We start from the raw sequence: 25,032 nt of genomic DNA on the forward strand, positions 1-25,032 counted from the left end.
GAGGTTTCAGGGCCCGTTGTCGAAAAGTCTTGAAATTCTAAAGGATACATCTCGGTGTCATATAATGTCGTTTGGAACCATATATGATCATTATTTTGTTGTCATAAATGTTCGTGGTAGGCTTGAATTAAAGAAAGCGGTTCAAGTTGGAAACCGGTAAATTGGTCGTTTAAAGGTAAATTGGATATTTCCATCCACCCAATTGGACTCCCGGAGAGTATTAGGGACCATAGTAAACATTTCAGCACTTTTTATTTCCGGGCAAAAAAAAGTCAAAACATTTAAAAATTGAAGGCTAATATCCACGCTTTTTGAGAAATTTTGGAGGTTTCGGGGCCCAGTATAGAAAAATCTTGATACTTTAGGGGATACATCTCAGGGTCATATAATGCCGTTTGGAACCATGTATGATCGTTATATGTTGTCATAAATGTTTGTAGTAGGCTTAAATTCATGAAATCCGTGCAAGTTGTAAACCGATAAATTGGTCGTTTAAAGGCAAATTGGATGGTTCACCAACCCAGTTAGACTCCCGGAGGGTATTAGGGACCAGGGTTTACATTTCGGAAATTATTATTTGCAGGCGAAAAAAAGTAAAAAAATTCCAAAATTGAAGGCTATATCCACGTTTTTGTGAAATTTTAGAGGACTCGGGGTCCAATGTCAAAAAGTCTTGAAATTCTAGGGGATACATCTCGGGGTCATATAATGCCGTTTTGAACCCTATATGATCATTGTTTGTTGTCATAAATGTTCGTGGTAGGCTTGAGTTAATGAAATCGGTGCAAGTTACAAACCGGTAAATAGGTCGTTTAAAGGTAAATTGAATGGTTCCACCACCCAATTGGACTCTCGAAGGGTATTAGGGATCATGGTAAACATTTCGTCAATTATTATTTCTGAACGGAAAAAGTTTAAAAATTCCAAAATAAAAGGATAATATCCACGCTTTTGGAAAAATTTTAGAGGTTTCGGAGCCAGGTATCGAAAATCCTTGAGATTCTAGGGAATACATATCAAGGTCATATAATGTCAATTGGAAACATATAAGATCATTATTTGTTGTCATAAATGTTAGTGGTAGGCTCGTTAATGAAATCGGTGCAAGTTGTAAACCGGTAAATTGGCAATTAAAGGCAAATTAGATGGTTCCACCCACCCAATTGGACTACCGGGGGGTATTAGGGACCATGGTAAACATCTCAACAATTTTGATTTTCGGGCGAAAAAAGTCAAAAATTTACAAAATTGAAAGCTAATATCCACGCTTTTGAGAAATTTTGTAGGTTTCGGAGCCCAGTGTCGCAAAGTCTTGAGATTTTAGGGACTACATCTGGGGGTCATATAATGCTGTTTGCAACCATATATGATCATTATATGTTTTCATAAATGTTCGTGGTAAACTTGAGTTAATGAAATCGTCGCAAGTTGTAAACCGGTAAATAGACTGTTTAAAGGCAAATTGGTTGGTTCCACCCACACAATTAGACTCCTAAAGGTATTAGGGATCATGGTAAATATTTCGGCAATTTTTATTTCCAGGCGAAAAATAGTCAAAAAATTCAAAAATTGAAGGCTAATATCAACGTTTTTTTTAATAAATTTGAAGTATTTGGGGACCGATGTCTAAAAGTCTTGAAATTCTAGGGATTACATCTCGGGATCATATAATGTCGTTTGGAACCATATATGATCATTATTTATTTTCATAAATGTTAGTGATATGCTTGAATTAATGAAACCGGTGCAAGTTGTAAACCAGTAAATTCGTCGTTTAAAGGCAAATTGGATGGTTCCACCTACCTAATTGGATTCCCGGAGGATATTAGGGACCATGGTAAACATTTCGGCAATTTTTATTTATGGGCGTAAAAAAGCCAAAAAAATTCCAAAATTGAAGGTTAATCCACGCCATTTGAAAATTTTTGAAGTTTTCGCGGCTCAATTTCAATAAAAAAAAAAAGAGATTTTAGGGGATACTTCTAAGGGTCATATTATACCGTTTGGAACCATAAATGATCATTATATTCGTGGTAGACATGGGTTAATGAAATCGGTGCAAGTTATAAATTAGTAAATTAATATTGGTCGTTTAAAGGCAAATTGGATGGTTCCACCCAACCAATTGGACACCCGAAGGTTATTAGGGATCATGGTAAACATTTCGGCATTTTTTATTTTCGGGAGAAAAAAAGTCAAAAAATTCCAAAATTGAAGATTAATATCCACGCTTTTTCAAAAAAATTTGTAGGTTTCAGGGTCCGGTGTCTAAAAGACTTGAGATTTTAGGGGATAGATCTCGGGGTCATATAATTCCGTTTGGAACCATATATGATCATTATATGTTGTCATAAGTGTGTCGTGGTAGGCTTGATTTAATGAAATCGGTGCAAGTATTAACCCGTTAAATTGGCCGTTTAAAAGTAAATTGGTTGGTTACACCCACCCAATTGGACACTCGGAGGGTATTAGATACCATGGTAAATATTTCGGCAATTTTTAATTTTCGGGCGAAAAAAAGTAAAAAAATTCCAAAATTGAAGGCTAAGATCCACGTTTTTTCAGAAATTTTAGAGGTTTCGAGGCCCACTATCGAAAAGCCTTGAAATTTTAGGGGATACATCTCGGGGTCATATAATGTCGTTTGGAACCATTTATGATCATTATATATATGTTGTAATAAATGTTCGTGGTAAAATTCCAAAATTGGTGCAAGTTGTAAACCGGTAAATTAGTCATTTAAAGGAAAATTGGATGGTTCCACCCAGCCACTTGGACGTCCGGAGGGTATTAGGGGATTTAGGGACCATGGTAAACATTTCAGCTGTTTTTATTTCCGGATGAAAAAAGTCAAAAAATTCCAAAATTGAACGCTTTTTGAGAAATTTTGGAGATTTCGAGGCCCGATTTCGAAAAGCCTTGAAATTTAAGGAATACATCTCAGGGTCATATAATGTCGTTTGGAATCATATACAATCATTATATGTTGTCATAAATGTTCGTGGTAGGCTTGAGTTAATGAAATCGGCGCAAGTTGTAAAACGGTAAATTGGCTGTTTAAAGGAAAATTAGATGGTTCCACCCACCCAATCGGACGCCCGAAGTATATTAGAGAGCATGGTAAACATTTCGACAGTTTTTATTTTCGGGCGAAAAAGCTCAAAAAATTCCAAAATTGAAGGTTAAGATCCACGCTTTTTCAGAAATTTTAGAGGTTTCGAGGCCCAGTGTCGAAAAGCCTTGAAATTTTAGGGGATACATCTTGGGGTCATATAATGCCGCTTGGAACCATTAATGATCATTATATGTTGTAATAAATGTTCGTGGTAGGCTTAATTTAATAAAATCGGTGCAAGTTGTAAACCGGTAAATTGGTTGTTTTAAGGAAAATTGAATGGTTCCACCCATCCACTTGGATGTCCGTGGTAAACATTTCAGCTGTTTTTATTTCCGGGTGAAAAAAAGTCAAAAAAATTCCAAAATTGAACGCTTTTTGAGAAATTTTGGAGATTTCGAGGCCCGATGTCGAAAAGCCTTGAAAATTTAAGGAATACATCTCGGGGTCATATAATGTCGTTTGGAATCATATATAATCATTATATGTTGTCATAAATGTTCGTGGTAGGCTTGAGTTAACGAAATCGGCGCAAGTTATAAACTGGTAAATTGGCGTTTAAAGGAAAATTAGATGGTTCCACCCACCCAATTGGACTCCCGAAGAATATTAGAGACCATGGTAAATATTTCGGAAATTTTTATTTCCGGGCGAAAAAAAAAGTCAAAAAATTCCAAAATTGAAGGCTAAGATCTACGCTTTTTGAGAATTTTAGGAGTCTTCGGGACCCAATGTCGAAAAGTCTTGAAATTCTAGGGAATAAATTTCGGGGTCATATTATGTCGTTTGGAACCATATATGGTCATTATTTGTAGTCATAAATGTTCGTGGTAGGCTTGAATTATTTAAATCGGTGGAAAGTTGTAAACCGGTAAATTGGTCGTTTAAAGGCAAATTGGATGGTTCCACCCACCCAAATGGACTCCCGGAGGTTATTAGGGACCATGGTAAACATTTAGGCAATTTTAATATCGAGGCGTAAAAAAGTAAAAAAAATCCAAAATTGAAGGCTAATATTCACGATTTTTGAAAAATTTCGAATGTTTCGAGGCCCGGTATCGAAAAGCATTGAGATTTTAGGGGATATATCTCGGGGTCATATAATGCCGTTTGGAACTATATAAGATCATTATATGTTGTCATAAAGGTTCGTAGTATGCTTAAGTTAATTAAATCGTGCAAGTTGTAAATCGGTAAATTGGCCTTTTAAAGGCAAATAGGATTGTTCCACCCACCCAATTGGACTCCCGGAGAGTATTAGGGACCAAGGTAAACATATCGGAAATTTTTATTTCCGGGTGAAGAAAAGGAAAAAAAAAAAAATTCAAAAATTAAAGGCTGATATCCTTGCTTTTTGAGAAATTTTAGAGGTTTGGGGGCCCGGTGTCGAAAAGCCTTTAGATTTTAGGGATACATCTCGGGGTCATATAATGCCGTTGGAACTATATATAATCATTATATGTTGTTATAAATGTGTTGTGGTAGTCTTGAGTGAATAAAATCGGCGCAAGTTGTTAAGCGGTAAATTGGTCGTGTAAAGGCAAATTGGATGGTTCCACCCAGCCAATTGGACTCTCGGAGGGTATTAGAGACCATGGTAAACATTTCTACAATTTTTTTTTCCCGGGTAAAAATAAGTCAAAAATTCCAAAATTGAAGGCTAATATCCACGCTTTTTGAGAAATTTTGGAGGTTTCGGGTAGAGCTGTCAATTCGAGTAAACGGGTCGGGTTTAGGTCGGGTCAATTCGGATTAATTCCATAACCTATGCTGGCCGGTTTTGTTGGGCCATGCTTGAGTCGGGTCACGTCGGGTCATACTACTTATCGGGGTTTGGGTCGGGTTTAGGTCGGGTTACATTCGGGTCGGGTGAACAATAGGTCGGGTTTAATTCGGGTTTTCACAGATTAAAACGGGTTAGGGTAACTCTCGGGTTTGAGTTGGGTTTGGTTTAAGTCAATAATTTGTGGGTTAGAATCAGTTCGGGTCATTCTTGGGTTTGAGTCGGGTTCGGTTCAAGTCAATAATTTGCGGGTTATAATCTGGTCGGGTCATTTTCAAGTCGGGTCAATCTCGGGTTCAAGTCAGGTTCGGTTCAAGTCAATAATTTGCGGGTTATAATCAGGTTAGGTTGGGCCGTTTCCAATTTGTGGGTTAGAATCAGTTCGGGTCATTCTTGGGTTTGAGTCGGGTTCGGTTCAAGTCAATAATTTGCGGGTTATAATCTGGTCGGGTCATTTTCAAGTCGGGTCAATCTCGGGTTCAAGTCAGGTTCGGTTCAAGTCAATAATTTGCGGGTTATAATCAGGTTGGGCCGTTTCCAAGTTGGTTCATTCTCGGATTCAAGTCAGGTTATGTTCAAGTCAATAATTTGCATATTACAATCAGGTCGGGTCATTTCCAAATCAAGTCATATTCGGGTTCAACTAACTATAAATAGATATTTATCATTTTTATCAAGCTAATTATTTCCTTTGACTATAATACATATGGAAAAATACTAGTAAACTATAGTCTATAATTTAGGAAGATAATAATCTCCTTTGACCATACAACAAATATATACTATATTTAACTCTTAAATTTGAGGATGATGCTCCTTTCTTTTGCTGGCTTGGACCGACTTGGTCTCCCTAGACAAGATGATTTGATCAACAATAATAAGGTGGTCTAAATTGCATTTACGGTGATTTAAAATCGGGTCAGGAACAATTTGGGTTGAATTTAGGTCGGGTCAATAACAAGTCGTGTTGATTTCGAGTCGGGTTAGTAACAGATCGGGTTAAAATTTTGGGTCGGGTAAGTAATAGGTCTGGTAAAATTTGGGTCGGGTCAATAATAAGTCGGGTTGAATTTGGGTCTGGTTAATAACAAGCCGGGTTGATTTCAGGTCGGGTTTGTAACAGGTTGGGTTAAATTTGGATCAGGTTAGGAACATGCCGGTTGAATTCAGGTCAGGTTAGTAACAAATCAGGTCAAATTGGAGCTGAACTGAATAGAGCTGAAATGAATATTTTATAAGAGAAAAAAATTAAGAGCTGAACTAAATTGAACTGAACTAATTGAAGTTGAATTAAAGTAAAATTAAGCTGAAGTTAACATATCCTTGGTGATATTTACTACAGAGTACAAACTAGAGTTGATCAAATTGGGCCAGGCCAATGCTGAATATAATTTTTTTGGACGGGCCGTGGACAAGGATTTTTGATCTGAATCTTGGCCCGGCTTAAGTAACGAGTTGATTTTTTAACCTCTCCCAATGATCAGCTCTAGTACACCGGCGATTAACTATTGGCGTCGCCGGAAAACGGAAGTTAAACCAGAAAATAATGAAGAAGAAGACGATATTATCACTGAACCGCAACTTCCGGCAAGTTTTTCTCTTACTCTATCAATCTTCTTCTGTTTTTCTTTCATCTTTTCAAATTTTTTTCTGGGGTTTTCTCTGTTTCTACTAACATTTGACCAGGTACTTGTTTTCTCCGGAAGCTCCACCACCAATTGGCTTGCATCACAGGATTTACCATGTAAATTTCCCCTTTTTTTAGTATTACTCTATTGACTTTTTGATTTGCCATTTTGTTATTACAAATTGGGATGAAAAGGGAAGTTATACCCGAAATTTTGATACTTCTTGTATGTATGTTAGATTAATTTGTGAAAATTTTATGTGTTTTTGGCCAATATGAAGTGTCGTAGTGTCCACATCTATGTTATAGTGTCGAGGATTTGACATGAGTACTTGAGACGAAATGAAGTATATATGGAGTATGGATTTTGGGACAATGGGTGGAAGTTGGCACCACCCTCTAAGCTCTATGGGTGGATTATGTTAGGCTTTTGGGAACTGGTCTTTCTTCTGTTACAAATATCTAAAATTTTACTCAAAATACCTCATAATCAACCAAATGATCACTAATTTTTCAAGGTTGTAAAAAAGTTTTGGTAGGTTTGTAGGTCAGCTTTACTCCCTTGGCTCTTTATGCCACTGTAATTGGAGGAATTAGTAGAATTGCAATCAAAGTCTGTGACTTGGGATAAACTGCTAACAAAGAATGGAGCTCCCACAAAACAATCAAGGTCATGAATGTATATTTGTTCAGGTAGTGAATGATTAATACATCGGATTACAATTACCAGTAGGATACTTGGTTTTATTTATCGAAGTTTATCTATCTTAAGAGGAGGCAATCACACGACTTTAATTTGCACATATTGACTATGTTTGTCATAATTGTAAGAAGCGTTGGGGTTGTGTTACTTTAGATACATATCCTTTATTTCTGACCATGTTGTTTGCTCTTGTGCACCCTGCAATGTTTGGTTTACCCCATTTTTTTTCATTCATTCGCTGAAGGGAGACCCTGGAGCTTCATATGGCCTGCAGTCAGCTTTGGCTGCTAGAGGTGTAATTGTGGAAGACAAGTTTTTTCTGAACTTGAATACATCTGAACTAACGCAGAAAGGTGCAACCGTTACAGGTATCAAATTGTTGCCCTTATTTTCCTTCCCCAGTTCTTTAGCATAATAGCTCAGAAGCTTCTGCTTTCATTTAATCTTTGCAGAGTCTCTATCAGGGCTCCCGATTCATGTCAGGGGAACTGTGACTGGAGAATGTTCAGAAATTTCAAAGGCACAGTTCAGTAAATTGCTGAAACAGGCATGTGTGAATCTTTTACGGCTAACTGGATTTTCTCTCACTTTTATTGCGATTATGAATTATATTATCATCACATTGTTTAAATGAAATATCCAACTTAGAATGTTAAGTGGATGGCAATTGTCAGGTTTTGATTTTAGTCTTTTGTTTGTTGAAATGAGATTTAGGTCACTAGTCATTTGTCATCAATCTCAAACATTTTTATTCATGATGGAGCTGTTGGATCATCATCAAGGTGTTCTGCAAAAGTCCGTGTGATAAGTGATAGTCCATCAGCTATACTCTCCCTTTCGAATATTCTTTGGAATGCCACAACTCGTGCAGTTTCACATGATACCTGTCCTGTAACAACTTATGTTGCTTCCTCTATAAGGTGTGTTGATATAGACTTAGTCAGAGCATTCCACGTGGAATTTATGAATTGGTCTACTGATGTTGTGATGTATAACTGTGGAATATATGTGAATGAATGCCTGTAGTTTGAGGGATTATTTTCTGTTAATAAAAAAAAACTGAATTTGACAATAAGGGCAGTTCTACGCTTCTACCTAGTTTCCCTCCATTAGTTTTGATGTAATGAGTTTCCTAAACTGTTCAATTCTTACTCTTGTCTCTGCAGTACTGAAGCAATAGAGAGCGCAACTGGGCTTCATTCTAAAGGAAGTGTGGGGTTTCTAGCTGCTGATACTGAGCGTTCTTCTCTTATTTTATGTGGTAAAGCATTTGCTGATGCAAATGGAGTCAAACAAAGTTTGGCAGCTTTATCAGAACCTATATTAGCAGCTCGAGGAGGCATCCCACTGGCAGCTCGGTAAACTGTTCTGCTTCCATTGGCTTTCAAAGTGTTTGAAATGTATGTTTTGTGATTGCTGAAGTTTATACTAATACAGGATTCTGGAGCTGGGAGAATTAGTAGTACTCTTGTTTGCACCAGAAGACATTATTCAGAGCTCTTCAAATCTGTTAGTGTCTGCAGATCCAGGTGTTATTCTTGCTCCTCAAGGTGTTGCACCCTTTTTTCGAGCCAAAAATTCCAACACTGACTCACCAAGCTTGTACAAATTGCCTGCTGCTATTATCCTTGCATGTTCTGATAGGTAAAGAAATCGTTTTAGTGCTGCTGTGTTTCTGTTACGTTTCATGGCTACATGTTCCTTCCATATTCTTATCGTTTAACTAAAAAAATTCTAGCTGATACAACAAACTAGTTCATAGAAAATAGTCGAGTGTCTTTGCCCCAACAGAGTGTGTAATTGACATATTGACCGTTTAGATTCCTCCAATGCCCCAAGTGCGCTATTCTCATTGGTAAAGAGTGTTCATGTCCCTGATATTGCTTATGGCCTTGTGTAGTTGTGTGATGTCAAAGTCAGTCTCTGTACAACAGCTGAGTTTGTTCTGTTAACTCATAGGCTACAGCCTACAGGCTTTGTTGTAGTAGAGGAATTAAATCCATAGACTTTCTTCTGTGGTACTTATCACAGATATTGCCTTCTCCATATCGTCGTTGAAAACAACATCCAAAATCTTCTTATGAATAGACTTTTTTTGGATGCCTTTTCCTTTTGTAATCAGCTCCAGAGTCCTTCCTGCTATTTCAAAGCTTTCTCCAGGTCAAGCTGCTTTTCACTTCCTAGCTGGATATCAGAATGGCAAGTACATTCCTGCATTTAATTCAGGCCCGTCATGTATTGATCCCTTGGAGCTATCAAAGGCTCTTTTTGCCAAGGTTTAAGAATTTCCTTTGTATAAATTCAATATTTTTAGAAGCTTGATGCAACTCATATTGCTATTGTTGCCATATACTATCTTCTGATATTATTGCGGGGTTATGCCTTCGCAGATGAAGGAAATTACGATAACTCCTTTATTGATAAATACCAATGATGGAGAAAAGTGTATAGCTGGTAAGGAAAGCAGGCGGCTTTAAGCAGATGATTTTACAGTTTCTAAATGTTCTCTGAGCTTATTCCAAAATGTTGTCAGGGGAAGATCTTGTGGAACTTGTTCGGTCAAATCTTTCGAAGGACATATCATTCTTCCAACCTAAAGGTAACATGAACAAGCTTCTGTCTTATGTATGAAGATATTAGAATAGATAAAGACTCGTGACTTACTCAATTTCTTTGATCATATTACCTCTGTGAGCAGGTAAAAACCTGAAACAAGGCTTCAAGAAGTATCTGTTGGGAAAATATCAAGAACTACCCGAGGAATTCTCATTTTGACATCCTTGTGAATTCCGGAATCTCCTATATGTACATAAGAGGGTAGTGACACGATCACAATCTCATTCAGAGCAAAGATCAATGCTGAGGTAGCGAAAAACAAGAAATCAGGCTTATAATTTGAGCTACTGGATACACAACTGGATGCTTTGCTAGGCGTCACTTGTTTCTCAAATGAGTGAGGCCAGCACATCAAATTATGTGGAATCACTCAATCACAGTCCACATACAATGGCATTGTTTTGAAGTCTGTGGCATATATAGCAGTAAAGGTTTTAACTGACCAGATAGGAGTATCTCGAGTCCACACATACCGTGCTGGATTTATTCATCTGGCTCTCATGAGATCAAAGTTAGCTTCTGAGCTTGCTTAAGTTGGTATGATCCTATTACAACGACAGGTTTGAGTTTTGCGATCCAACACCCCTATTGATGCTTGTAAAATAAGGTGAACTACACATTGGCCATGTTTGGTAATTGGCTTTTTAATGACTTTTTGGTTAGCTTTTGGCTTTTGGCTTTTTTAGGTGGTCAAACAACCAACAAATGTGTTTGGTAATTGACTTTTTAGTCAACGAAAAAGCTGGCTTTTAAGCCAAAATGAAAAAGCTGCTTTGAGTAGCTTTTTTGTTGGCTTTTGGCTTGTTGGCCCACAAATTATCTAATAAACAGCCAAAAACCAACAATTAATTTACCAAACACTTTTATAAACAGCCAGCTTAAACAGCCAATTTCAAAAGCCACTATAAACAGCCAAACATTTGGTCAAACAAGCCAAGTGAACCATCCAACAGCCAACCGTCAACAGCCATTTGCCAAACAAGCCAAGTGAACCATCCAACATCCAACCGCCAACAGCCATTTGTCAAACAAGGCCATTACCTTAAAGTGTTAAACGAATTATGTACTACTTACACATAACAATTTCGAGTATTTTTTTTTTTCTAATACTCCGTATTATTCGATTTAGGTGAGCCTGATAAATTTATGCAGAAATTCAGGTTAATTATTGATGAAAGGTCATAAATAATCTTGTACACTTTACCTCAAAAACATCAGAACTTTTGCTGTATTCCTGTCCTCGCTATTTCAATTAATTCAATGTACTGTAGTTTAGTTGTCAATTTTACTAGAAGTGGTATAAATTTGGACATAAAATTAGGTCTATTTTCTTGCAATAATAAATTATATGGACTACTTATTTTATGATTACTTATTACTCTTCTCTTTTATTTTCGTATACAATTTGAGCACTTGTACTATGTTCAATTGTTGAGTGTTCTTCATTTCCTCTAGTTTTTGTTCCATTTTCACACGTAATTTTGACATCCTATTCTTTTTCTCCCATTTTTAATTCTATTTTTGTTGTTTACCTGTTCCCTAATTATGGAGTTTCATATTGATAACTTGGGTTTATAAATATACAAGACTATATCACATTGATATAAATGTATATTGACTATTTCAAGTCATCAATTACACCTACTTCCTCTTTTTTTTTTTTTTTTTTTTCCTCGTATTTTTATGATATGTATTTTACAGAATTAATAATAAAAAAAAGGTAAATATTCATAGATACATGTATTGAAATAACTTGAACACCTTTCTGTTCAATCTTTTACTCTTCACCTCGTTGAAATATACTTTTTAAGAAAACATCTTGCGATAATTAAAAAATAATAATAAATGAAGTAATGTATACTAAATTTCTAAGATACGGAGTAGTTTTAAGAAATGCAAATTTAATAACTTTTATATTAGGAAAATCAAGTGTGACCGACTATATAGAAACGGAGATAGTAAGCCATCAAATAATTAGCCGAAATGCTAAAGTTTTTTCTTGTCCACAAAACTTGAAAATAATTCTGGATTAATGCTCTAATTCGTGGCAGAAAATTAGCAAAGAACTATTTGATTCCACGAGTCATGAAATTGTTGGTTTAATTTTATTTCGTAATAAATATTAATGAGAGATTTATTTAAATAAATAAAGAGTAATCAATTAAATGGGTCAAGAGTATGTGTTTCTCGTCATTTCCCGCTTCCTACTAACTACCATTCCCCCAACTAATCTGAAATTTCAAACTAGTGAAATACCAAAACTACCCCTGAAGTATATATATTTAGGCAGACATCAGCCTGTTTGAAATGTTGGTGTTAGGCTGTTAGCTAATCTATCAACCAAATTCTCCTACTCTTTTCTCTCCCTACCTATTAGTAATTCCCTAAAATGCCCCCACAAGAAGCGGGCGGAGGCGGTGGTGGTGGCGGCGACAACGGAATGAAGCATCAGCACCCAAATTCAGCATCAGTAATTTCAAGGGAACAAAAGACAGTTTGTGTAATGGATGCTTCAGGGTCACTTGGGTCTGAACTTGTTAAAACTCTCTTGCAAAGAGGTTACTTTGTTCATGCTGCTCTTCAATCTCATTCCAAAGGTTTCATTCATTCTCATCATTTTTAATTTTCTCTATATTTTTGTTCTTGGTTTGATTTCCTCGCATCAATCTGCTAAACTGATAAAGTCTCGAAGATGGTACTCAAAAGTCCGAGATAGTCCTATTAATTAAAAGAATAATTGTTGTTAACGTGACAACACTTGTAGCTCTCTCTATACACTAACACAAGATTTGTAACTAAAATCTTTATAATAATGTATTTAATAATTTTATTTTAACTTGATAATCAAGATGCTGTTTTTCATAAGTGAAATTCGAGGAATATAATATAATATGCCAAAATATCTGTGAAACGTGATCAACAGTCATATTATGTCTTTTCATGTTGGAATTTGATTCTTTCCTCTCTTTAATTTTGGAGTAATCAATATTGTTTTTATTGTTCAGTGTCTTAATCCCAATTTCCAATTTCTCATCCCCCACCAAAGAAAGTGAATTATAATAATTAATGGCATATTTTAATTTATTTATATATTACATCTAATCAAATAATAATGAGAATTGAGAAATATCTGGAATTTTAAAAAACTAGAGTACAGGTTTTTGTCTAACACCTTCATGGTAGTCCGTATGTCCAGTTGTAATTTTACATTATCTCACGTTTTTGTACAAATTTGGAAACTAATCACGTTTGATAAATTATTATTGTTGAACACTCCACTTCGTATCATTGAAATCTATTTTCAAATACGTATATGTATAATGGAAATAGTCTTATTACTCTTATGCTCCCTCTGTCCTTTAATTAGATTCCAACTTCTCGTTATTACGTGAGGAATAAATGCTAAATATAGGAATCTAATTAAGGGACGGATGAAGTATTTTGCAAAAGTATTTTTTTTTTTTTGGCTCAACTTACTCGTACTAAACTCGGTTTATTTTTGTTGAACTAGTCTAGTCTTTCATGTTGAAACTTAATTTATTTATGCTATATTCAACATTTCAACTTACTCAACTCTTGTGTACTCCGTACTATACTCGTACTACTTTTTGTTTATTATTATAAGTATTTTGGTAGGTAATAAAAAAGACATGTACTCCGTATTAAGGACTTAGTATCTTGGCATAGGGTGGTCTCAAATTCTCAATAGCCTCTCATCTTAGGAAGAGCCTTGACCCCTTCAAGGGTATGATATTTTATATAAAAAAATGGTATACCCAAAGTGCCCTTCGCGGGAGTTGAATTTGTTGCCAAGCCACAACTTCTTGGCAACAAATTCGGCTTTTCAGTTCTCACCACTGGACCAAGACTAATTAAGTACACTAAAATACTGTTATTAAGCCTCTTAAATTTGTTAATTTTAATTTCTCAAAAAAAAAAGAAAAAAAAATTGTTAATTATAAAAGCTATATTTTACAGGGAAGTTGCAAAGTATGAAAGTGCAATGTACTGGGGATGAAAAACAAAACCTGAAGATCTTTCATGCTGATCTATTGGATTATCACAGTATCCTTGACACTCTTAGTGGCTGCTCTGCATTGTTCTACATATTCGAGCCTCGGATTGAGCATCCTATTTATGATGTACGCCGCTTGCTGATGCCTACTACACAGTAATTACTTGCTTTCAGGAAGTAAGATTGTGTTTGACAGCATTTGGATTGGCAAATTGCAGGAATATATGGCAGACATAGAAGTGAGAGCAGCACATAATGTTCTGGAAGCATGTGCCCAGACACCCACCATAGATAAGGTCATCTTTACTTCTTCTGCCACAGCTGTTGTGTGGACAGATACCCGTGATGGTGCATCATTGTCTTGTGATGTCGATGAAAAGAGTTGGAGCGATATCAACTTCTGTAAGAAATTCAAAGGTACTCACACAGGCTAGCAGTGTTTCTGCTTCTCATCAAGGCTAATTTCTAATCTGTTCTTAAAGTTCAAGAACGTTGCAGCAAGAAATATGATCAACTGATTCCAATTTAACATGAATAAACTGTAACAGCTTTGGCATGCATTGTCAAAAACACTAGCAGAGAAGACAGCGTGGGCACTTGCAATGGACAGAGGAGTGAGCATGGTGTCGGCTAATGGAGGGCTGTTGTTGGATAATAACTTGCGTAAAACTTCTGCTACTCATCCTGCTGCACATAATAGCAAACAGAGTTTTCCGTCATATCTAAAAGGTGCAGCTGAGATGTACGAAAATGGAGTTCTTGTGGCTGTAGATCTCTGGTTTTTGGTAGATGCCCATATTTGCATCTTTGAAGAAATCTCATCATACGGACGTTATTTGTGCTTCAATCATGTCATCAACTGCCACAAAGATGCTGTGAAGCTTGCCTCCATGTTTATGTCCTCTCCCCCTCAAAGGTAATTACACTAGCATTAGAAACAAGTGTACTCTAAATCATACCATAATAATACGACTTTCCTCTCTGCCAACCTATGACTGCCTTTCTTTAGTATTCCTATTTTCTGATGACATAGAAGAGTAAAAGAGCTATTACCTCATATATTAATCTTAAGCTTAATTATGTGCAGCTCAGAGGATACAAGAGTATACCCGCAACGGATAAGCAACAAGAAACTCAACGAGTTGATGGTGAATTTTGATGGTCAATTCCAGCAGCACTAGTAAGACGACACTGTCCAAACTGAATGGAGTTCATGTACATATGGCCTCATTCTTTGTTCAGCAACAGAATATGATTGAAAGCTTGTAACTAAATGAAAATTCATTATTTTTCATCTACTTGATGTAATTTTGAAGATTAAATGCACAAATAACTTCAGCAATGAAAATCAATATCAAAATCCTCTCCCAACTATTCTCTTCTATGGTTGGTTTATTTGGTATACACCATTTTCTTGATATCTTGTAATTAAAATAGAATAAAGTATGTGAAGAGACTCGTGCACTGGCCGAAACTACCTAAACCTATAACTAGAGCAGATCATTCATGGAGGGAAGAATCCATCGATCAGCAAGTCAGAAACAACTATCCAGCATGAACCTTAACTCACATTTATCTAAACTTAAGGAGAGCCATTTACCATATGACGATTTATTTATCTATTTGCAGCTCGAGTTCAAATCAAGATTTGTACTGCACCCATACAGTAGTTTTTGCAAACTATCACTAGTTTTAACCTATTAAGAAGAACCTAAGGCTCAAATGCTCAATGGTTCAAGGAGAACAGAGAGACCTCTAGCAAACAATGAACAGCTTTTCTAGTATAAAGTGTACACAGAAGATTGATAAGAAGGTAAGTGCTAAAGAGTAAAGATTGTTCTTTCTTGAGCCTTTAAGGGTGATAGTCACTACAAATTCGCCTGTATTCTTGCCCGCAATAAATATTGACCCATAAGAACAATCTTGTAATGGTTAACATTCCAAACCCATACCAAATCAAAATCGGTTGGTTACTGCTCTACCACCAACAGCAAGGGGATATTCAAATAATATTAACATTTTTTAAATAATTGCAAACAAAGAGACCAGCTTCAGAGAATTAAGCAGAAAATCGACTAAAATAAGTACAGAGTAGCATAAAGGAAATACAGAATTATTACGTTGATTTCTCGACCTTTTTCTGTGATTAAGTACATTGGACAACTCATCAGGTTATAACCTAACTGGAAAGATCTATAGTATACCAATTGAAATTCAACATTGAATATTCATATTATACAATGATAACAGTCATTGGCATAGGATAATACAGTTAAGACAAACCTAAATACCTCTCAAGTTACCAAGTTACCTCTAATTGAGAGCAATGTACTGTCCTTAGGCACTAAGTGTCAGAGAAGTGATAGCGGATAACTTGAACTTCTTGACTTTCTTGGCATTCTGAGGCTGGAATACAACTTCAGTACTTGACCTGACAGTCACCTCCTTCCACTCAGAAGATGAAGAGGCTTCAGTTCGATAATCGCGAAAACAGTACAAAACTTGAAGCCTTGTTGGAGCTGCAATAAAAAAAATGAAACCTATGAAATGGAAGCAGCCAAGATGAACCCAAAGAAAATTCTAGTGGTATAACTCAGAAGAAGCAATCAAGAATCATCGCAACAGGACAGCTCAAAAATTTACACACAAGAATATCGTTCATAAATATCACACATACCAACTTAACTTTAATGCTTTTTCTCCTAGCTTTTTAGTAACGTGTATAATCACAATGTGAAGGACTGAAGGGGAACCTCAGTAAGTCCAGTGATGTAAACTTTGCACACTATATACATGAACAAGTAGCAGTACATAACATAGAGAAGAGCCGACAAATTTTGTCTTTCATATTCAAGCCACTCATTTTTTTTTTTTTCTGCACAGGACCTCCTTTACACTGCAGCTAACCAGTATACATTAGCATTTTAGCACACCCCTACCCACAAAATGAGCCTGGGTAGCCAAGCTTCAGGCACCATGACAAAGCTTTCACTTTGTTTCTTTTCCTGTTTTTTTTTTTTTTTTTTTTTTTTTTTTTTTTGGAATGTGCCATAGTTGCCCCTATAACTAATGCTTAAGCAATCAGGCTCAACCAAACCCAATTCTATATATGGTAGAACTGAAATTAATCTAAGACCATACTCAGCTTGGCAGCCTGGAAGCTCACACTCAGGCACTCAGCTAGTCAAATTAGCCTTATGCAGTTATGCCTCTAGCATAAAGCCAAAAGAATTGTAATACACCAACTTTCAGATTATAAATTCACTGGCAAACCCTCTTTTAAAACATTTTCTCCTTAATTTATCTTTTTATCTTTGCTTTAAAGTGGGCAACTTCATATGAATAACCTTGCATGCAATCCTTGGCGCCTTGTGTTTTATACAAAAGATGATATACAAGTGAAGAAACATTTTTGGATGAATGACTGAGCCATGGTAAAAGCAGAAAACTTACCAAAGCCAAACATTGACGTTTTCTGTACAATCATCTGGCCAACTTTTGACCTCTTGATATATTGCAATTCTTGAATATCTTCATTCTTGCCTTTGAACTCCAGAAATTCTCCTAACACATATTTGCTGGCTTTGAGCTCCAGCCTATGCAGCAAAAATAAAAATAAACAAAACAATTAATTTTACATGATTTGTGCAGCTGGAACATTTTATGTTCAAGTACTTGGCCAATTGCGGGCCAATGGAAGCCCCTGTGACAACATTCTCAATTGTCAGTTTTTTTTTTAAAAAAAAAGTGCTAATAATATGCAAAGGATCAAACTCCGTGTTTGGATACATTTCTACAACTTAGTATAAAAACTGGAGGTACAAATGTACACAGCTCTATACCTAACTAGTAAAATTCTGCACTACAGGAAAAATGCATACCCCAACAAACACACATAAACACCCAACCACAAGTCCACAACGTCAAAGTAAAACCTACACAAGCGAACTCATTGAGAGCTGATGCACATTTTCACCAAGTTGCAAAAACAATGGTTGGAAGAAATTCAGAAAACCAATTGAGACACCATTACACCAAAACATTTTGATTTTTAAACAAACAGACAGACAACATAAACTTTTTGGAGTACCATTGGCATTCTTTGTGTGTAACAATGGGCTCAAGGAGTCAATGAGAATTACTGAATTAGAGAAGTCAAACCTTAAACAAGTGAGATATGAACACCTTAAATAAACGCCAAAGCCCTAGAATTTCACTCACACGCATCCCGCTCATCATGAGAGCCAAAATATAATTGCAGAAAATTTTAATCACAGACAAATATATTTCTACCTCCTGTGAATCTGTGATGGTAAAATCAAGAAAACATATAGCATACACCATACTTGTGCTTCACATTTTACATGTTTTAGGGTATCACTTGTATTGAGTCATAATTTCTCAGGTAATATGGAAGAAAGATGTTGCAGATTAGGTCCACAAATACATAATAGGCAACAATAGAGATTCGGAAACATACCTATCCCACATTGGAGCAGTGCTAAGAATAGATTGAAGTTGCTGATGTGTAGATTCCTGTATATCTTTCTTTCCAGCGCGAAATGCCCCTTTAAACCATCCAGAAAGCACACCTTTTGATTCTGGCTTCAAGTTTACCCAATTTTCATACTGTACAACTTCTTGTGGGAAGTGGTCTGGATTTAATGTTCTGTAATATTTATATTAATATCATTAAGGGAAAAGTTAGATGTCTTAAATAGTTAAATGCTATAATGAGAAAAGGACCGCATGTCTATCGGAAAAGATTACGTAGTGTGAAATTCACAAACCAATAATATTCTTCAAAACCAAGAAAGCATGCATCTCTTGATAGCAGATATATACAAGTACATAAAATTCTTCTTTCCTTCATTTCAGATTTATTGAAGTGAAAATTAAACTACAAAAATAAACCCAATGTTGGACCGTGATGCAACCATCTAAAGATGTGTAACAGCAATTTAGAATATTGCTTTAAAAACAATTACAAAAATCTAGGATATATTCCAAGAGAAAATAGGTAGTTTATAGTATATTGGCTTAAAAAGGGAAAAAATTTATAACAACAAATGACTGGATTTGTTTTTAAGTTTGGTACAGTGTAACAACAAAAACAATATAATACAGCAATGAAAAATAGATTACCGGAACTTTGGGTTGGAAATGATGACTTTGGAGGAAAGATATCCTTCAGGAAGAGAAACTCCTCTTTGTTCAAGATATGCTTCTAGAACTGAGGCCTGCCGTTTAGCTTCTGCTACCTACCAGGGGGAGAAAAAAACATAAACCCATATCCAGTAACACAAAGCATAACTTCTGAACCAAAGCAGCCAACCAACAAGCAAAAACGATTTTAATTCCTACAATTAAAAAACAATGCCATAAGTTCACATGGTAAAATGTTTACACAGTACCCCATCACAAATGATCAGACATCCTATATACTGACATAATATTAACAGGCCACTATGTTACACGAAAATCCAATGCATGACATAATATTAACAGGCCACTGTGTTACACTTCATTGAAGTTCATGAAATACATTATATATTCCTTTTTAAGCAGCTACCAACTCAAACAATATTATTAAACACTTGCAACAAAGTCACATTCACATCAAAGTGAAATTGCACCTATTATACAGCATAGACATCAATTGTCTTCATGAATTCTAAGATTTATAACATCCAACATTTTGATACCGATTTGGAAGCCAACCTCACAAGACAACAAATGCAATGATCAAACAACTGCACTCTAAAGCAAAGTATCGCATTCCTTTTGAAATCAATATAGTCTACAAGAAGTCAATGAATGTACAAAGTAAAGTGTCAGCTTAATCTTTCACTTCATATATAACTTCACCAAATTTTAAATTTGGTTGTCTTCAACTGTAAATAACATTTTTTAAAATCAGACTTACTAGATATGAAAAGTAGGCCATGCTGGGATATTCCGAAATAGAATTGTGGCCTACTACAGAGAGATTGAGGGGAGGGGGGGTAATTCGTGTTCAACAAAAACGCAACAATAACTCTTGGCATTTGCAATAGAAACTATAAACAAAACAAAACCCTTTTAGCAAATAAAGTGCACATTGAATCCCGCGACTTACAGGATTGGGATGATGTTCTTCCTTTTGTTTGTGCTCACTTATACAAAGCCAACTCCCATCGGCGTTAACTGAAACAAACCCTGCCAAATTCTTGACACAAATCACCACTGCCTCCCTACAAAACAACCCCAAAATAAGACACTATATAAACCCTAACCAACTAAGCGATGTATTAACAAGATTATTACAACAACAAACAAAATGCATCCATAAATTTTCCCTTAAACCACACCACTCCTAATAGACAGTACATGATTTGATGATCACGAAAATTAGTACACCCTCCATCCGAAATCAATCAATAGTAACAACGATAGTGTAATTTGAACTAATAACGTGACAACTAAACTCGGACCGAGGTGCAAATATTTAACACAGTGATTAAATAAACAAAACAAAATGAACAAAATTTATAAAAAAAAATGAAAAATTACCGTTTAGTGACAAGAACCAGATCAATACTTTGACGAGAACCGGAATCGGCGTCAGGAATCCGAAGACCAACATACGCCTTTCCTCCATACAATTTCTCTAGTCTGAAAAACGAAATTCATTAATCACATTTTTCAAAATAAAATCAAATTTGTTAAATTCTTCAATTCAAAATAAGTACAATCAAATTCATCAACAATAATAATCATCATACAATAATCAAACTTAAATACGATGATAATGATAAAGGAAAGAGTAAACAAACCTAGTTGCGACGGAGAAAATGGCGTTGAAATCGGAAGTTTCGATGTCCAAAACGTCGTCGTTTCCGAAGAACATACGGAGTACTTTGTAGAGTATTAAACCACAAATAACCTCAATCCACATTTTTGAAGATTGAAATTGAGATTGTGAGATGAAATGGTTGAAGATTGAAGAAGACGAAGGAGGAGAGAGAAAGAGGGGAGTGAGAAGGAGAATTTGTGTGAATCTTAAGGTCCAAGTAAAAAACAGCTGAAACGTCGACGGACTTTTCAGGGAATTGCTGAGACTTTGGATTTTCTACATTTGTAGTTGGATTTGCCCATATTTAGGCTACGCGTCTACGCGGCTCTTGTTTAGTATAAACTCATTCCGTCACTCGTGTAAGAAGAGTTCGATTCTCACTCCAAACAAATGAAATCCCTAATTCTCCGCCTCCGCTTACTTACAAGGGAATTCTCCTTAACTATGTATATTGGACATTTGTTTCCTTAACTACGTATATCGTTCATTTGTTCTTAGAACTCGTAGCCTCGTAGGGAATACTTCATATGAAATATATCAACCGATTTAAAAATCTCAATAAAGTGAGAAAGGAGAACAGGAAAATTTTAAGAGGGGAGGGAATATTGATGGTCGTTGGGAACAATTTGTTGATAGTCAAAATACGGAGTGTATGAAAAGTAATAATACTCCGTAACAAGTTAGCTCTAAAATGTACTCCGTATCTATTATGATTTATGACATCATTTACAGGTAAAATTTACCATGAAAAACACCTGTGTATTTCAGAAAAACAAAAATAATGGTTGGAGAGATGGACAAATTTTCTTATTCTAGACTATGAAGTATGGAGTATGAACTAACACCACTGGTAACAAACTCTGATCTTGCAACTGCTATATACATTGAAGGACTGTAAATTACAGAGAGATTTAGGTTACAAATTAGAGAAAATCTATTAGTTATCCCATATACATTCATGTGAGGCATACAACAAACCATATGCATTTAGAGCTGACTAGCATACAATGTACATCATTCATCATCACAAGTGATATGAGAACCCACAGTACAGCCGGGAGCCTCAGGGTTTTCAGCGCCACAACAGTCATAGAACTTGGCAGCATATGGCGGATCATCAGGGCCCAATTCATAGTACCTATACAAAAGACAAAACAAGGACTGTTTGATTCCGTTCATAAGAGTTAAGGGCAGAGGCATCAACAACATCAACAATAAGAAGGTAAGGGCAAAGGTTTCACGCTGGTGTTGAGGTGAATAAACTAACCATATAGCATGCACATCAAGACCTAAGAAAACTAATTTCTGCAAAATGTAATAGCTGTTTATATCACCAGTTATGCTTCCAGTCTACAAGATCTACCAGCTAAACTCAGCCAAAATCAAACAGCCTTCACACCATGACTGTGAAACATGTAGCTTGCATTGACTGGTCTCAAGGGCAATCGGTAATTCAGTATAGCTGATTTAACATTGCATTCTCACCAGGCATTATAAAGCAGTCATTGGTGCAGTACTGCTCAGCCAATTTTATCTACGTGTATAATTCAGTTGAAAAAAGTGAAGCACAGAAAAGGGGACAAAGACGAAGAATTTGGTGAAGGGAATTGTGAGAACTTACATTCTGAATTCAACATTAACCAAGATAACATGATAGATTGTAATTAGGTAATATAACATGATTAATAGACCAAAGCATTGCTAATAGCTTAGGTTTGATACATCATGCTAGCTTGCTTTTGCATCGTTTATTCAGTTTTGGTGAAATAACTGGTACCACCAAAACCTAAAATCAAACATAACCAATGCTTCAAGATTTACAATTATATTAAATTTGGTGTAGGTTTGTAATTCATATGCATACAATGAAATTTTTTATTAAGGGAAAAAAAAAAAGAAAAAAAAAAAAAAGAAAGAAAAAGATGTGCTTCTGATTGCAGTGCTGAAAGGTTTGCTTCTAGGAAGGCAAACAGTTGATAATACATGTAGCAATATATCTACATGCACAATAAATCACAAAGCAGGGCAAGTGTTCCAGTGAAGTTTTATTTAGATATTGAGATACAAGGGCTCCAAGATTGATATCCCAAAACAGCCACAAGAGACAAGACTATCGTGCAACAGATCAACTAAATCTGAATACTCTATTGACTTAATTCTTTAATACAAATAGATTCTTCCTTCTCAGAACTAATTTGATAAAGATAAGAGTTCATAGATTTACACACCACCCCAGTCTGACTCATAACTTAACAAGGGACCCAAATCTAGAAGAACAATACAAGAATAACCAACTTCTTTATACTTAAAGAGAGACTCGTAAAAAGAAGAGAACTCCCACTCAATAGCATCATATTCCCTACTAATAACTCCAATCTCAATTTATCTCTTATCTTTGAAGGGTCTCATCTTAGGAATAAAGTAAATTTGAAAGCAAAAACCTTTATAATGTCACGACTTACAAGAATACTTCCGACCAAAATTTGAAACAGCATGTTTATCGAAAGAAAGTGAGAGCACAGAAAAGAGGACAAAGATGAGGTAAAAATGTGAAGACACCTATGTGAGCTTTTCTTCAACAACTTAAAATCAACGAATACAACATGGTAGATATTTGTAAATAGTGGATATGGCATGATACATAGACCCAAGCATTGCTCATGACTTAGGTTTAATACCACATGCTAGCTTGCTTTTGCATTGTTTATCTATTTTGGTGATATAATTGTACCACCAAAACCTATCAAATCAAGCTTAACCAATGCTTCATGATATACAAATACACTAAGGGTCTGTTCTAATAGACTGAAATCAGCTGAACTGAATTGAAATGAATATTTTATAAGAGAAGGAAATTAGGAACTGACTGAGCTGAAAATAAATGTATGAGAACAGGCCCTAAATATGTTGTGGATTGTGGGCACCATATACATTCAACGATCAATGAAGCAATATTTTTCCCTTTCGAATCCATTTACGATCCCGAGTTTCTAGACATGAACGGTGCTAAAGGTTGTGGGCACCATATCAAATCAAGCTCAACCAATGCTTCATAAATCATGATATACAAATATGTTAAATATGTTGTAGGCACCAAATTCAATATATTTCCCAACTTAATGAACAAGTACTAGAGCTTGACTTCCCTTTTATCGATCTTCCTTATTTCAGTGCTTTACAATTATATGACATTATTCACCTATAAACTTCTTAGACCCATCACCAATTTCATCGCAAATAAGATGGTTCTAGTCAAACTACAACGAAGACAACATTAGCTAATCCTACAAATTAAAAATCCCTTCTTCATTGTCACAAAACCCTATCACAAACACCCAATTTATATCATTTCCACTAAAAATAAACGCAGAAAATCAATTCACATGCAATAAAATTATACCCATTTCATAATTACATGCTCATAGATTGAAAAAGAGAAGGTTGGCGAATACCTTTTCTGATCATCGTGACGACGACAAACGAAGAAAGAAGGATGAAATCGGCAGGAAGAAGGGGTATTTGAACAAGGGTTAAAGCTTGATTTGCATCTCTTGCAAACCTTTTCTCTCTCTTGTTCTTCCTTGTTTCCTGTAGTCTCCTTCATTTTGCTTTCCACTTGACCTAATTTCTTCTGTGTGTTCGTCTCTCTCCTTTTTTATGTTGGCAGTTTCCAGAACTGGAAAATGGAAAACCCCTGAGGGTTGATGGACTGATTTCAACGCAGGGGTGGGTGAGTTATATAACCTGGGCATTTAGTGTCGGACCCGAAATCGATTTTGTCGGGTCCGATTTTAGGTTTAGAAAACCACGTCTTATGTGCACACTCAAACCCTGTGACCATTGATTGATGAATTTTTATAGAGCTGACCTAGTAATCTCTCTAATATTGACTGAGTAGATGCCCTATGCCCCTATATAATATGTCACATAAAAATTCGAGTCAGATACTTGAACACATAGTCATGTCAAACCCGAGTAACCAAGTCCATAAATCGTACAAAGGACATATTAGAAACAATACTTTCAGAAAGTCCCTGTTTTTGTAAAAAAAATAAAAAAATCCAATTAGGTGGGTGGAACCATCCAATTTGAATTTAAACGGCTAATTTACCGGTTTATAACTTGCACTTATTTCAATAACTAAAGCCTACCACGAACATTTATGACAACATATAATGGTCATTTATGGTTTCAAACTTCATTATATGACCCAGAGATGTATCTAATAAAATCTCATTCCTTTTCGACACCTGGCCCTAAAACCTTCGAAATTTCTCAAAAAGCATGGATATTAGCCTTCAATTTAGGAATTTTTTGACTTTTTGTCGCTAGGAAATA

At 35.7% G+C, this 25,032-nt stretch overlaps 4 protein-coding genes across 5 annotated transcripts; 2 read left to right on the forward strand and 2 right to left on the reverse strand.

The window, feature by feature from the left end:
- Positions 1-6,319: 6,319 nt before the first annotated feature.
- On the forward strand, positions 6,320-11,215 carry LOC110693037. 2 transcript variants are annotated; one of them, XM_021870157.1, is made up of 11 exons: positions 6,320-6,485; positions 6,585-6,642; positions 7,473-7,596; positions 7,693-7,775; positions 7,943-8,148; positions 8,395-8,586; positions 8,666-8,872; positions 9,351-9,504; positions 9,619-9,682; positions 9,762-9,827; positions 9,927-11,215. In XM_021870157.1, exons 1-11 carry the CDS (start codon positions 6,445-6,447, stop codon positions 10,001-10,003), a joined length of 1,272 nt encoding a protein of 423 aa, XP_021725849.1. In that variant the 5' UTR covers positions 6,320-6,444; the 3' UTR covers positions 10,004-11,215. The 2 variants fall into 2 exon arrangements, with proteins under 2 accessions (XP_021725849.1, XP_021725848.1); XM_021870156.1 differs by having other exon boundaries at positions 6,321-6,485; positions 7,681-7,775.
- An 809-nt stretch (positions 11,216-12,024) lies between these two features.
- Positions 12,025-15,261, forward strand: LOC110693039 (cinnamoyl-CoA reductase 2-like). Its single transcript, XM_021870159.1, has 5 exons — positions 12,025-12,441; positions 13,823-13,986; positions 14,078-14,273; positions 14,406-14,775; positions 14,947-15,261. The coding sequence occupies exons 1-5, from the start codon at positions 12,234-12,236 to the stop codon at positions 15,038-15,040; spliced, it is 1,032 nt and encodes a 343-aa protein (XP_021725851.1). The 5' UTR covers positions 12,025-12,233; the 3' UTR covers positions 15,041-15,261.
- A 648-nt stretch (positions 15,262-15,909) lies between these two features.
- On the reverse strand, positions 15,910-20,981 carry LOC110693038. Its single transcript, XM_021870158.1, has 7 exons — positions 20,675-20,981; positions 20,412-20,513; positions 19,978-20,092; positions 19,005-19,120; positions 18,340-18,528; positions 17,313-17,455; positions 15,910-16,378 (listed from the first exon to the last, which is right to left on the reverse strand). The coding sequence occupies exons 1-7, from the start codon at positions 20,794-20,796 to the stop codon at positions 16,197-16,199; spliced, it is 969 nt and encodes a 322-aa protein (XP_021725850.1). The 5' UTR covers positions 20,797-20,981; the 3' UTR covers positions 15,910-16,196.
- Positions 20,982-21,488: 507 nt separating this feature from the next.
- Positions 21,489-24,414, reverse strand: LOC110693040. Its single transcript, XM_021870161.1, has 2 exons — positions 24,147-24,414; positions 21,489-21,832 (listed from the first exon to the last, which is right to left on the reverse strand). Exons 1-2 carry the CDS (start codon positions 24,296-24,298, stop codon positions 21,709-21,711), a joined length of 276 nt encoding a protein of 91 aa, XP_021725853.1. The 5' UTR covers positions 24,299-24,414; the 3' UTR covers positions 21,489-21,708.
- Between the last annotated feature and the right edge of the window lie 618 nt (positions 24,415-25,032).

Source organism: Chenopodium quinoa, unplaced genomic scaffold (genome assembly GCF_001683475.1).
Source record: "Chenopodium quinoa cultivar QQ74 unplaced genomic scaffold, ASM168347v1, whole genome shotgun sequence".
Classification (NCBI taxonomy): domain Eukaryota; kingdom Viridiplantae; phylum Streptophyta; class Magnoliopsida; order Caryophyllales; family Amaranthaceae; genus Chenopodium; species Chenopodium quinoa.